The 13557-nt window shown below is 36.4% G+C and overlaps 1 protein-coding gene across 4 annotated transcripts in view; it reads right to left on the bottom strand.

Moving 5' to 3' along the window:
* Positions 1-284: 284 nt before the first annotated feature.
* LOC126816802 (zinc finger protein 271) overlaps positions 285-13557 on the bottom strand; it is an 80804-nt gene continuing 67531 nt past the window's right edge. For all 4 annotated transcript variants that reach the window (XM_056100244.1, XM_056100247.1, XM_056100252.1 and 1 more), the window contains one exon: positions 285-3547. In XM_056100244.1, coding sequence (XP_055956219.1) covers positions 2270-3547 — 1278 coding nt within the window. In that variant the 3' untranslated portion in view covers positions 285-2269. The remainder of the gene's footprint in view (positions 3548-13557) is intronic.

Raw genomic sequence — 13557 nt, 5'->3', positions numbered from 1 at the left:
GATATCAGCAGCTTTATTGGAGGCGGAGCTTAATCACTGCTTGATATCAGAATCTTTATCGGAAGAATTAACCACACCATGTCAAGGACAATATAAAATTTTAATAGCATATTAGCTGTGACAGAACATTTATTTAAACAAAAATTATAATCACTGCTTGAAATCAGCAGTTTTATTGGAGGCGGGGCTTAACCATTGCTAAATATCAGCAGCTTTATTGGAGGCGGGGCTTAATCACTGTTTGATATCAGCAGCTCTACTGGAAGAATTAACCACACCACATCCAGGAAAATCTAAAATTTTAATAACATATTAACTGTGACAGAACATTTATTTAAACAATAATTAAAATTCATACATGTACAACTGTAAACATGCATATACAAATATCTTGATAATAACTGGGTTTTTTACAAGAAATTTAATGGTGCATTTTGGTTTATACATGGTGCAGTAATTAACATTTATTACAAAGATAGGTTGCCAGGAAACAAAACATAAGGCCACAGCCGCAAAGTCATCCAAACAGAAACTCCACAGAGGCTGTCACATATTTATTGTTTTGTAAGTAATTGGATCATTTACAATATAGATATACTAAAAACTGAGTAGACAGAGAAATGGGGTTTAACGTCCACTTGACACAAACTAGGTCATTTTGGGACTAACATATGGTTCAATTTTATTTCCATAATTCGCTTGAACGTAGGGGTCTTTAGTAGTAGGAGGAAACCAGAGGACCCGGAGAAAAATCACAAGGTTGGACAGGCGACCATAAAACAAAGGTACAGTACATACATACATAACTATAAACATATATATATATATATCAAAATACAGGTGGATACATAACTGTACAACTATTATTACATACATATTACAATTATGAGACGCCCTCCACAGCCCCCACAATAAGGATGATACAAAGAGTTGTGAGAGTAAGAGTTGTTATATCAGAAAGTAGGGTCTTTAGCAGTGGGAGGAAACCGGAGGACCTGGAGAAAACCCACGAGGTTGGACAAGCTATACTACCCCTTGTCATGTACCAGTGACCAACTGGGAATCGAAACCACGCCAGTTGACTCAATAAAGACCTTATGATACAACGCGCTCGTGCTAACTATTCAGCCATCCAATCCCTGCTATAATATCTGGTGTTGCTGTAGCAAACAGCTGTGACTGACTGATTTACCACAAACATCACATTTATAAGGTTTCTCTCAAATTTTAATTCTTATGTGTGTAGACTATCACTTAAACATCACACTAGGGTTCTAAACTGGGTGAATGACTTACTACAAACATCACACTAGGGTTTTAAACTGAGTGAATGACTTACTACAAACATCACACTAGGGTTCTAAACTGGGTGAATGACTTACTACAAACATCACACTAGGGTTCTAAACTGGGTGAATGACTTACTACAAACATCACACTAGGGTTCTAAACTGGGTGAATGACTTACTACAAACATCACACTAGGTTCTAAACTGGGTGAATGACTTACTACAAACATCACACTAGGGTTCTAAACTGGGTGAATGGCTTACTACAAACATCACACTTGAGTTCTAAACTGGGTGAATGACTTACTACAAACATCACAATAGGGTTCTAAACTGGGTGAATGACTTACTACAAACATCACACTAGGGTTTTAAACTGAGTGAATGACTTACTACAAACATCACACTACCATGTACCAGTGACCAACTGGGAATCGAAACCACGCCAGTTGACTCAATAAAGACCTTATGATACAACGCGCTCATGCTAACTATTCAGCCATCCAATCCCTGCTATAATATCTGGTGTTGCTGTAGCAAACAGCTGTGACTGACTGATTTACCAAAAACATCACATTTATAAGGTTTCTCTCAAATTTTAATTCTTATGTGTGTAGACTATCACTTAAACATCACACTAGGGTTCTAAACTGGGTGAATGGCTTACTACAAACATCACACTTGGGTTCTAAACTGAGTGAATGACTTACTGCAAACATCATACTTGGGTTCTAAACTGGGTGAATGACTTACTACAAACATCACACTAGGGTTCTAAACTGGGTGAATGGCTTACTACAAACATCACACTTGGGTTCCAGACTGGGTGAATGACTTACTACAAACATCACACTAGATGTCTGTAGGGGTTCCATGCCGTGTAAATGACTTACCACAAACATCACACTAGTTTTTCTACTGTATGACTCTTAATATGTTTTAATAGGGCACTGTTTTTACTGAACGATTTACTACAAACACTACAGTTTAGTATGAGTTCGCATGTGCACTTTTAGATAACGTTTCAATCTAAATAATTTACAACAAACATCACATTTATATGGTTTATCTCTTGTACGAATTCTCTTGTGTCTCTGTAGACCACTAATGGTGGTGAATGACTTACTACAAACATCACATATATAAGGTCTTTCACCAGTATGAATTCTAATGTGTGTCTGTAGACTACTACTCGTAGAAAATGATTTACTACAAACATCACATTTATAAGGTTTGTCACTAGTGTGAATTCTGCTATGTTTCTGTAGACTACTAATGGTGGTGAATGATTTACTACAAACACTACAGTTGTAGTGTTTTTCTTTAGTATGAGTTCGCATGTGCACTTTTAGATAACTTTTCAATCTAAATAATTTACAACAAACATCACATTTATATGGTTTATCTCTTGTACGAATTCTCTTGTGTCTCTGTAGACTACTAATGGTGGTGAATGACTTACTACAAACATTACATTTATAGGGTTTTTCACCAGTATGAATTCTTATGTGTGTCTGTAGACTACTACTCGTAGAAAATGATTTACTACAAACATCACATTTATAAGGTTTGTCACTAGTGTGAATTCTGCTATGTTTCTGTAGACTACTAATGGTGGTGAATGATTTACTACAAACACTACAGTTGTAGTGTTTTTCTTTAGTATGAGTTCGCATGTGCACTTTTAGATAACTTTTCAATCTAACTAATTTACAACAAACATCACATTTATATGGTTTATCTCTTGTACGAATTCTCTTGTGTCTCTGTAGACTACTAATGGTGGTGAATGACTTACTACAAACATCACATCTATAGGGTTTTTCACCAGTATGAATTCTAATGTGTGTCTGTAGAGTACTACTCGTAGAAAATGATTTCCAACAAACATTACATTTATAAGGTTTCTCACTAGTGTGAATTCTGATATGTTTCTGTAGACTACTAATGGTGGTGAATGATTTACTACAAACATTACATTTATAACGTTTCTCACTAGTGTGAATTCTGATATGTTTCTGTAGACTACCACTGGTGGTGAATGATTTACTACAAACACCACATCTATAAGGTTTCTCACTAGTGTGAATTCTGATATGTTTCTGTAGACTACTACTGGTGGTGAATGATTTACTACAAATATCACATCTATACAGGTTTCCTCCACTGTTCTGGATCAAATTTGTCCCCCCTTTTTCACTATATTCTGAAACAGACTTATCTTCTTTGAGTTCTCCTACAAGTACATCATTAGTTGCCTGTAATATAAAAAGTTATAACCTCATTAGTTTCCTGTAATATAAAAGTTATAACATTATCAGTTAACTGATATATATAAAAGTTATAACATCATTAGTCTCATGTAATATATAAAAGTTATAACATCATTAGTTTGCTGTAATATACAAATGTTATAACGACAGATGTCAGTAGCGCGTGTGTCCTCCACGGGCCATCATCAAGGTAGGCTACAGCATTAACGCGGCCCCTGCAAATGTGTAGGCCGGTCCGGTGATGAAACATCACATTTCATCATTAACAAGGTTTAACAAAGTGAAACAAGGGCAATAACTCTAGAAGTAATTATTGTAAATTGCTGAAATTCAATAGCCATTTTCGTTTCACTAATTTAAATCATGCATATAAAAATCTCAAAGATCGGGTGTTAACTTTTTGCGTTAGAGCATTCATAAGGATCAATAAAGTGAAACAAGGGCCATAACTCTAGATGTAATAAACGGAAATTGCTAAAATTCAATAGGCTTCTCCATTTCACTAATCTAAATAATGCATATAAATTTCACAAAGATCGTATATTAACTTTTGGCATTAGAGCATTCACAAGGTTCAACAAAGTGAAAAAGGGCCATAACTCTAGACGTAATAAACGGAAATTAAATAGGCTTCTTCATCTCACTAATGTAAACAACACATATCAATTTTAAAACAATTGGATGATAACTTTTGGCATTAGAGCGTTCACAAGAAATTGTGGACGATGGACGGACGAACCGACCGACGGACAGGGGCGACTGCAATATACAAGCGGTTGCCATGCAAGATACGCCCACATTTTGCAAGAGATGGACAGAGAACAAGCTCAAAAAAAGAAGTGATTTTTCGTACAATCAAGGGCCATAATTCAGGAAGTTACAATCCGATATGCATGAATATTGAAAGGAACCAACATCTTTGGGTTATAAACATGTTTTTCAAGTTACATCAAAATCGGATCAAAATTGTGTCCTCTCTCTAGAGGGTCCAAAACCTTGATATACCATATTTACAATATTTGCGGATGAGGGGCAGCCATTTTGTCCGACAGTTTTGGTCTGATTTGTGCGAAATTCGGACTCAACCATCATAAGGGTTTAACAGTGATAAATTCAAACGTTTTTTTAAATCGGATAAAAATTTTGACATCTTGAGGGATCACATCCTAAAAACGCGATTTTTCGTACAATTAGGGGCCATAATTCAGGAAGTTATAGTCCAATGTGCACGAATATCTACAGGAACCGAGATCTTTGGGTTATTCACAAAGATCGTATATTAACTTTTGGCATTAGAGCATTCACAAGGTTCAACAAAGTGAAAAAGGGCCATAACTCTAGACGTAATAAACGGAAATTAAATAGGCTTCTTCATCTCACTAATGTAAACAACACATATCAATTTTAAAACAATTGGATGATAACTTTTGGCATTAGAGCGTTCACAAGAAATTGTGGACGATGGACGGACGAACCGACCGACGGACAGGGGCGACTGCAATATACAAGCGGTTGCCATGCAAGATACGCCCACATTTTGCAAGAGATGGACAGAGAACAAGCTCAAAAAAAGAAGTGATTTTTCGTACAATCAAGGGCCATAATTCAGGAAGTTACAATCCGATATGCATGAATATTGAAAGGAACCAACATCTTTAGGTTATAAACATGTATTTCAAGTTACATCAAAATCGGATCAAAATTGTGTCCTCTCTCTAGAGGGTCCAAAACCTTGATATACCATATTTACAATATTTGCGGATGAGGGGCAGCCATTTTGTCCGACAGTTTTGGTCTGATTTGTGCGAAATTCGGACTCAACCATCATAAGGGTTTAACAGTGATAAATTCAAACGTTTTTTTAAATCGGATAAAAATTGTGACATCTTGAGGGATCACATCCTAAAAACGCGATTTTTCGTACAATTAGGGGCCATAATTCAGGAAGTTATAGTCCAATGTGCACGAATATCTACAGGAACCGGTATCTTTGGGTTATAAACTTACATTTCAAGTTTCATCAAAATCAGAAGAAAATTGTGACCTCTAGAGAGTCCACAACATTCATATACCTTATTTTTACGCTATTCGATAACAATGGGCGGCCATTTTGTCTGTCAGTTTTGGTCCGATTTTTACGAAATTTGAATTCAACCAGTCTTAAACAGTTTTTGAAATTGGATAAAAATTATGACCTCTATAGGGTCCACAAGCTAAAAACGTGATTCTCGTACAATCAGGGGCCATAATTCAGAAAGTTACTGTCCGAAATACGCGAATATCGAAAGGATCGGAGATCTTTAGGTTATAAACTTACATTTCAAGTTTCAACAAAATCGGATAAAAATTGTGACCTCTATAGGGTCCACAACCTTGATATACCATATTTTTACGCTATTTGAGAACGAAGGGCATCCATTTTGTCTGTCAGTTTTGAGCCGATTTTCACGAAATTCGAACTCAGCCGTCCTTAAGGTGTAACAAGCTAAAAACGTGATTCTCGTACAATCAGGGGCCATAATTCAGAAAGTTACTGTCCGAAATACGCCAATATCGAAAGGATCGGAGATCTTTAGGTTATAAACTTACATTTCAAGTTTCAACAAAATCGGATAAAAATTGTGACCTCTATAGGGTCCACAACCTTGATATACCATATTTTTACGCTATTTGAGAACGAAGGGCATCCATTTTGTCTGTCAGTTTTGAGCCGATTTTCACGAAATTCGAACTCAGCCGTCCTTAAGGTGTAACGGTGATATAATAATACGATTTTTTAAATCGGATAAACAATATGACTTCTATAGTGTTCACAAGCTAAAAACGCAATTTTTCGTACAATCATGGGCCATAATTCAGGAAGTTACAGTCCAATATGCACGAATATCGAAAAGAACCGAGATCTTTGGGTTATAAATTTACATTTAAAGTTTCAACAAGATCGGATAAAAATTGTGACCTCTATAGGGTCCACAAGCTAAAAACGTGATTTTTCGTACAATCAGGGGCCATACTCCATGAATTTTCGATCCGATACATGCCAATATCGAAAGCAGCCAAGATCTTTTGGGGACAAACCTATATTTCAAGTTTCGTCAAAATCGGATAAGAATTGTGACCTGTAGAGAGTCCACAAACAATTGTGGACGGATGGACGGACAGACAGACGGACGTCCCGACGGACAGGGGCGACAGCATAATACGTCCGCATGAAAATGTGGGCGTATAAATAAAAAACGCAAAATTTTAGAATGTCTGCGTATTTTTACGCAACTCGAAATTGATCCACTGCGACCTCTGGGTGATATATTTAAACGTTTTTTTTACAATCAGGGGCCATAATTCAGGAAGTTATGATCCGATATCGAAAGGAACCAAGACCTTTGGGTTATAAACATTCACTTCAAAATTGTGACCTCTAGAGGGTCCACAACTTGGATATACCAGATCATATGTTTACACTAATTGTGTAGGAGGGGCAGCCATATTGACTGGCAGTTTTGGTCCAATTTTCACAAAATTACGGTGTAACGATGATATATTAGAATGTTTTTTTACATCGGATAATAATTGTAAACTCTAGAGGGACCTCAAGCTAAAAACGTGATTTTTCGTACAATCAGGGTCCATAATTCAGAAGGATACGATCCGATATGCGTGAATATTGAAAGGAACCAAGATCTTTGGGTTATAAACTTACATTTCAAGTTTCATCAAAATCAGAAGAAAATTGTGACCTCTAGAGAGTCCACAACATTCATATACCTTATTTTTACGCTATTCGATAACAATGGGCGGCCATTTTGTCTGACAGTTTTGGTCCGATTTTTACGAAATTTGAATTCAACCATCCTTAGGGTGTAACTGCAATATATTTAAACAGTTTTTGAAATTGGATAAAAATTATGACCTCTATAGGGTCCACAAGCTAAAAACCCAATTTTTTCGTACAATCAGGGGCCATAATTCAGGAAGTTACGATCCAATATGCGCGAATATTGAAAGGATCCAAGATCATTGGGTTATAAACTTATATTTCAAGTTTAAACAAAGTCGGATAAAAATTGTGACCTCTATAGGGGCCATAATCCATGTAGTTTAGGTCCGATACATGCCAATATCGAAAGCAACCGAGATCTTTTGAAGATATACCCATATTTCAAGTTTAGTCATCATCGGATAAGAATTGTGACCTGTAGAGTGTCCACAAACAATTGTGGACGGACTGACAGGTGCGACAGCAATATACGTCCACACGAAAATGTGGGTGTATAAAAACAAGCCAACAGTGAGGCTGATGTCCCCCGCCGAAATCCCAAAATAAATAGATGACACACATTAATTAATCACACATTTATTTTTTTTTCAAAAGTATCAAGCAATCAAACTATACACTAAGTTTCATCAATCTCTATCAGATAGAATCAAGATTATCTTGTCCAAAAGCATTGACCAATGAAATTTATTAGCTCTGGTTAGTTTCAGCTCGAAATGTTAATCATTGAACTCAGTCAAGAAATTCACCTAATGAACATCTACATCAAGTCTAAACATTTTATCTCAATTAAAAGCAGAGTTGTTATGTTCCAAAGTCTTGACCAATCAAATTGCTTATCGCTCATTAGCCTAAGCAGAAAATTCTCACCATCGAAATTAGTCAAGGTACAATGTAATGATATAATGAATCTATATTTGGAGTTCCATCTCTCTCACTTCATTATAACCAAAGTTATCGTGCCTCAAAGCATCAAGGCATTCAACTAATGAACGCCTACACCAAGTTTAAACATTCTACTCAATTAGAAGGAGAGTTTCAACCAATCAAATTGCTTATCGCTCTGTTGACGCTGAGCAGAAAATATTCATAGTCCAACTTAGTCAAGGTATTGATGTAATAAAGCTATACACCAAGTGTCCTCACCCTCACTTAATTAGAACTAAAGTTATTGTGTCTCATGTATATCAACCAATCAAATTGCTTATCTCTGCTTACCCTAAGCCGAAAATTCTCATCTTCGAACTCCATCAAGGCATTCATCTAATAGACACCTATGCCAAGTGTGAAGATTCTAGCTCAATTAGAAGGAGAGTTATTGTGTTCCAAGGTCTTGACCAATCAAATTGCTTATCGCTCTTCTTACCCTGAGCAGAAAATGCTCATTATCAAACTTAGTCAAGTTATTGATGTAATATAACTATACACCAAGTTTCATCACTCTCACTTAATAAGAACTAAATTTATCGTGTCCCAAGGCATCAACCAATCAAATTGCTTATCTCTGCATGATTACCCTAAGCAGAAAATTCTCATCTTCAAACTCCATCAATGCATTGACCTAATAAACACCTACACCAAGTTTGAACATTGTAGCTCAATTAGAAAGAGAGTTATTGTGTCCCAAAAAGTGTGACGGACAGACAGGCGGACGGACGGACGAAAGAAGGGGGACCAAAAGTTAAACGATGTTAGACATTATAACCTTATCTTATCACAAACGTTTATCCATCGAATAATTTATATTCAGATTTCATATCAAGTCAATTAAATCAACAAATAATACGAGGCTACTTTAATTACAAAAACATCGGTGAACAAAGCTAATTGATTAATGGGTAAATAATAATTATAAACAACTGATGAGTAAAACTTGATTATTTTATACAATTAACGTGTGTACGATTAGTTCGTTGGTGGGGTATTACCCACCCGTTCCACCTAGAGTGATGTCTTTGTTCTGGCCCGCGTGAAAATATATAATTACCTAATCAGCATTTTTAATGAATTTATGACCCGTGTCTGATACTTTAGTTAGATATATTAATGACAGATATAAACGACACTACACTTGCCATATTATTATCAATACACAAAGATACTTGTAGTTAGATGACCCTTCTCAATCTGTTATTCCATTTACCATCAAAATTTATTTGTACTGTTAATTCTAACTATATTGAGATATTTTTTCGTACTTCATTTGTACAGTCTATTTCAGAGAGAGAGAGAGAGAGAGAGAGAGAGAGAGAAATGGGGTTTAACTCTACTAGACTCAAACTGGGTCATTTTGGGACTAACATATGGTTTCATTTTATTTCAATAATTCGCTTGCGCATAGGGGTCTTTAGCAGTGGAAGGAAACCGGAGGACCCGGAGAAAACCCACGAGGTTGGACAGGCGACCCTACTCCTTGTCACGTACAACCGGGGATTCGAAACCACGCCAGTCGACTCAATGACAGACTTTATGATACAGAGCGCGCACGCTAACCATTCAGCCAACCAAACCCCCGTCTTTTTCAGAGTAATGAAGTCAAATCCACATGCAGAAAGAAAGGTGCCGTACGATGGCTACTGGAAAACGAGATACTGTTGGCTACTCTGATACCGGTAACGGATCGTCATTTACAAATCGCGTTTCAATCATGTTTGACTTTTATGATACATTTTGCACGACCACATCTTTTTACTCCTGTACTTGGGGAAAATAGAACCACGATACTCTTCTGACGAAAATGTATCTCGAATCGTTTTGACTGCACACGATGGTAGAGGGACTCTATGAAAAAGTCACTTTAAAACACAGTATTAAAATCACTATCGTGCGACAAGAATGAGGTACATTATAAAACAAATTCTAAATTGGATCTTAAATTAAAATGAATTACAAAACAAATTATTCAGTAGTCAATTGTTTCATTTGAGTAGGGATTAAAGAATCTGTCAGGCGTTAATGAATACACACGCCGGCTATATATAGGTAATTAAGGAATAAACATTCCGAATATGCAATCGGTCACTGTGACGTCACTGGCGTCTGAGGGGATTAAGAGTGTTTTCAATAACTGACAAAGTCATTTTTACGGGAGGTCTATTTTTGCGACTTTGGGTGAGGATAGCTGAATTAATTTCAATCAGATTGGTGTGAACTTGCCGTAAAGTGGATACTGGTATAGTAACCACTGGCTACACGTAGCGAAAAGTTTCAACGTCCATCTTATGTGCACTTGAACAGTAAGGGTTTCAGGTCATGTGTGTGTGTGTAGGGGGGGGGATGCATGGTCGAATGGTTAGCGCGCTAGCTGTACCATACGGTCTGTCATTGAGTCAACTGGCGGGGTTTCGATTTCCCAGTTGTACGTGACAAGCCTGTCCCTCCTCATGGGTTTTCTCCGGGTTCTCCGGTTTCCTCCCACTGCTAAAGACCCCAACGCGCAAGCAAAATATAGAAATAAAATTGAACCATGTGTTAGTCCCTAAATGACCTAGTTTGTGTTGAGTGGACGTTAAACCCCATTTCTCTTTTTTTGAGGTCATGTGACATTCGTGTGAAATCTGACAGCCAGTGGCTTAAACATAGCCAACTTCAATCTACGATTATGAATTACTATTTCATGTAAATGTATTTCTAGCAATTGTATTTTAATAGTTTAATATCAATCTCAATATCTGTACAGATTCAGGCTCAAATATTATCGAAATGTAAGCGAAATTAACGTTTATGTATGGGAGACCAGAGCCTCGTTTAACATGGTGACTAGGCGCACCGGCCAAACTGTGCCGCCTACTGAGCCCAAAAGTTGAAGACTGGGCGGCAACATACATACGTTTTGAAAATCGCTGACAAGGTTTTTCCCATATGCCAATACTATATCAGGGTGCGTAGGTTTACAAAATCGTCTTTCTGATTGTTTTATGGGTATTCTGTCTGCAGGTCAGCCGCAGCAGTGTTTTGATCTTGATTTTACAGGGTGTTAATCAATCCATGGTTTAACAAGATGCCATATATGATAAATAATCCAATAATAACTGTGATATGAATATATATATATATACAGGTCAATGTCTATAATACAGGTCAATGTATATAATACAGGTCAATGTATATATATGGTATACAATATTAAAATATAACAGTGGTTTAAATGTCATGGTGTTCGAGACTAGTTTTTAATTTACCGTAAACAAGATTTACCTATGAAAGTACGGGGGGTTGGATGGCTGAATGGTTAGCGTGCGCGCGCTGTATCATAAAGTCTGTCATTGAGTCGACTGGCGTGGTTTCGAATCCCCGGTTGTACGTGACAAGGAGTAGGGTCGCCTGTCCAACCTCGTGGGTTTTCTCCGGGTCCTCCGGTTTCCTCCCACTGCTAAAGATCCCTACGCGCAAGCGAATTATGTAAATAAAATTAAACCACATGTTAGTCCCGAAATGACCTAGTTTGTGTCGAGTGGACGTTAAACCCCATTTCTCTCTCTCCCCTATGAAAGTATGATATTTTTGGTATGTACATTTACATAGAATTATTTATAAATAAAATGGGGTTTAACGTCCTACTCATCTGCTCCGACCGGGCTAATGAAGACGGGCGTACGTCATACATTATGCTATGAGAGATTTTGCCCTGACAGCGGCGACACAGCCTACTCTTTTATAGAATTCCAACTCTCCAGGGATCTTTTACGTGCACGTCTCATTCAAATGACTGTACCTTGCCACTCAATAGATGTAGTTTCAAAAATAATTTTATAATTTACGGTTTTCTATAAGCTATAATCAGTAAAACCATTTTTAAAAAGATATTGTACACGTGCTTTTCTAGCATGTTGACGAGCATATTGTAATATACTCAAATTATTTGTATCTCTAACCATTTTATCAACATTTTTAGACAGAAGTAAATCTATTTTATTTTTAAATTTTATTCGTTTTGTCAAAACACAATAAAACAGGGGTGTTCGATTATTTTCATCCCTGCTTTCTATATCTAACCTTTTCTTGTTTATAAAATACTTGACACACCCTAGACTACCATATTGACAGGCATAGTGAAGTATATTCGGTGAACTATCTAGCTTAGCACCTGCATCTAATAACATCTTGACCTTTGGTAATGACTGGATTGTTGAACTAATAGCTAACATTAAAGGACTTTCATTTTCATCATTCCTGCCTTCAATATCTAAACCTTTATCAATAAAGTATTTAACACAATCTAGACTACCATATTGACAGGCATAGTGAAGTATACTGGAGGAATGATCTAGTTGAGCAACCTTGTCTAATAATAGTTTGACCTTTTGTATTGATTGTTTTGATGAACGCAGGGCCGATATTATTGGAGATTCATTTGCTTTGTTTTTTATCTCTATATCTATATTTTTACTTAACAAAAATTCAACATCTTCTACTTTATGATATCTGCATATGTAATGCAGTAGACTATAACCTGTATAATCATATCTATTCTGGTACCAGTAACCTGCATTACGATTTGAAAATTTTACATCAAGATTAGCACCAAAATTTGCCAATACTCGCATCTTCTCTACAGGTTGTTTATATGAACGTATAGCTACAAGTATTGGGGTACTACCATCATTGTTCTTACTCTCTATATCTACCCTACCTGTATTTAACAACCATTCAACAGTTTCTACACATCCATCCTCACACGCTAAATGTAATAAACTATTACCATCCTTATCTTTAACATCAAGTTTAGCACCATATGATATCAATAATTCTAGTTTCTTTATAGGTTGTTTATCTGAACGTATAGCTGTAAATATTGGGGTTTCATTATCATCCCTACTCTCTATATCTACCCTACCTGTATTTAACAATTCAACAGTTTCTACAAATCCATACTCACACGCTACATGTAATAAACTATTATCATACCAATCTTTAACATCAAGTTTAGCACCATATGATATCAATAATTCTAGTTTTTCTACAGGCTGTTTATCGGAAATAATAGCTTTAAATATTGGGGTTTCATTTAAAATGTTCATACTCTCTATATCTACCCTACCTGAATTTAACAACAATTCAACAGTTTCTACACATCCATACCAACACGCTACATGTACATTAATAAACTATCACCATACCTATCTTTAACATCAAGTTTAGCACCATATGATATCAATAATTCTAGTTTTTCTACAGGTTGTTGACGTGAACGCATAGCTACAAGTATTGGGGTTTTATC

This window comes from Patella vulgata, chromosome 1, assembly GCF_932274485.2.
Source record: "Patella vulgata chromosome 1, xgPatVulg1.2, whole genome shotgun sequence".
Taxonomy (NCBI): domain Eukaryota; kingdom Metazoa; phylum Mollusca; class Gastropoda; family Patellidae; genus Patella; species Patella vulgata.
This window is presented reverse-complemented; position numbering and strand designations above follow the sequence as displayed.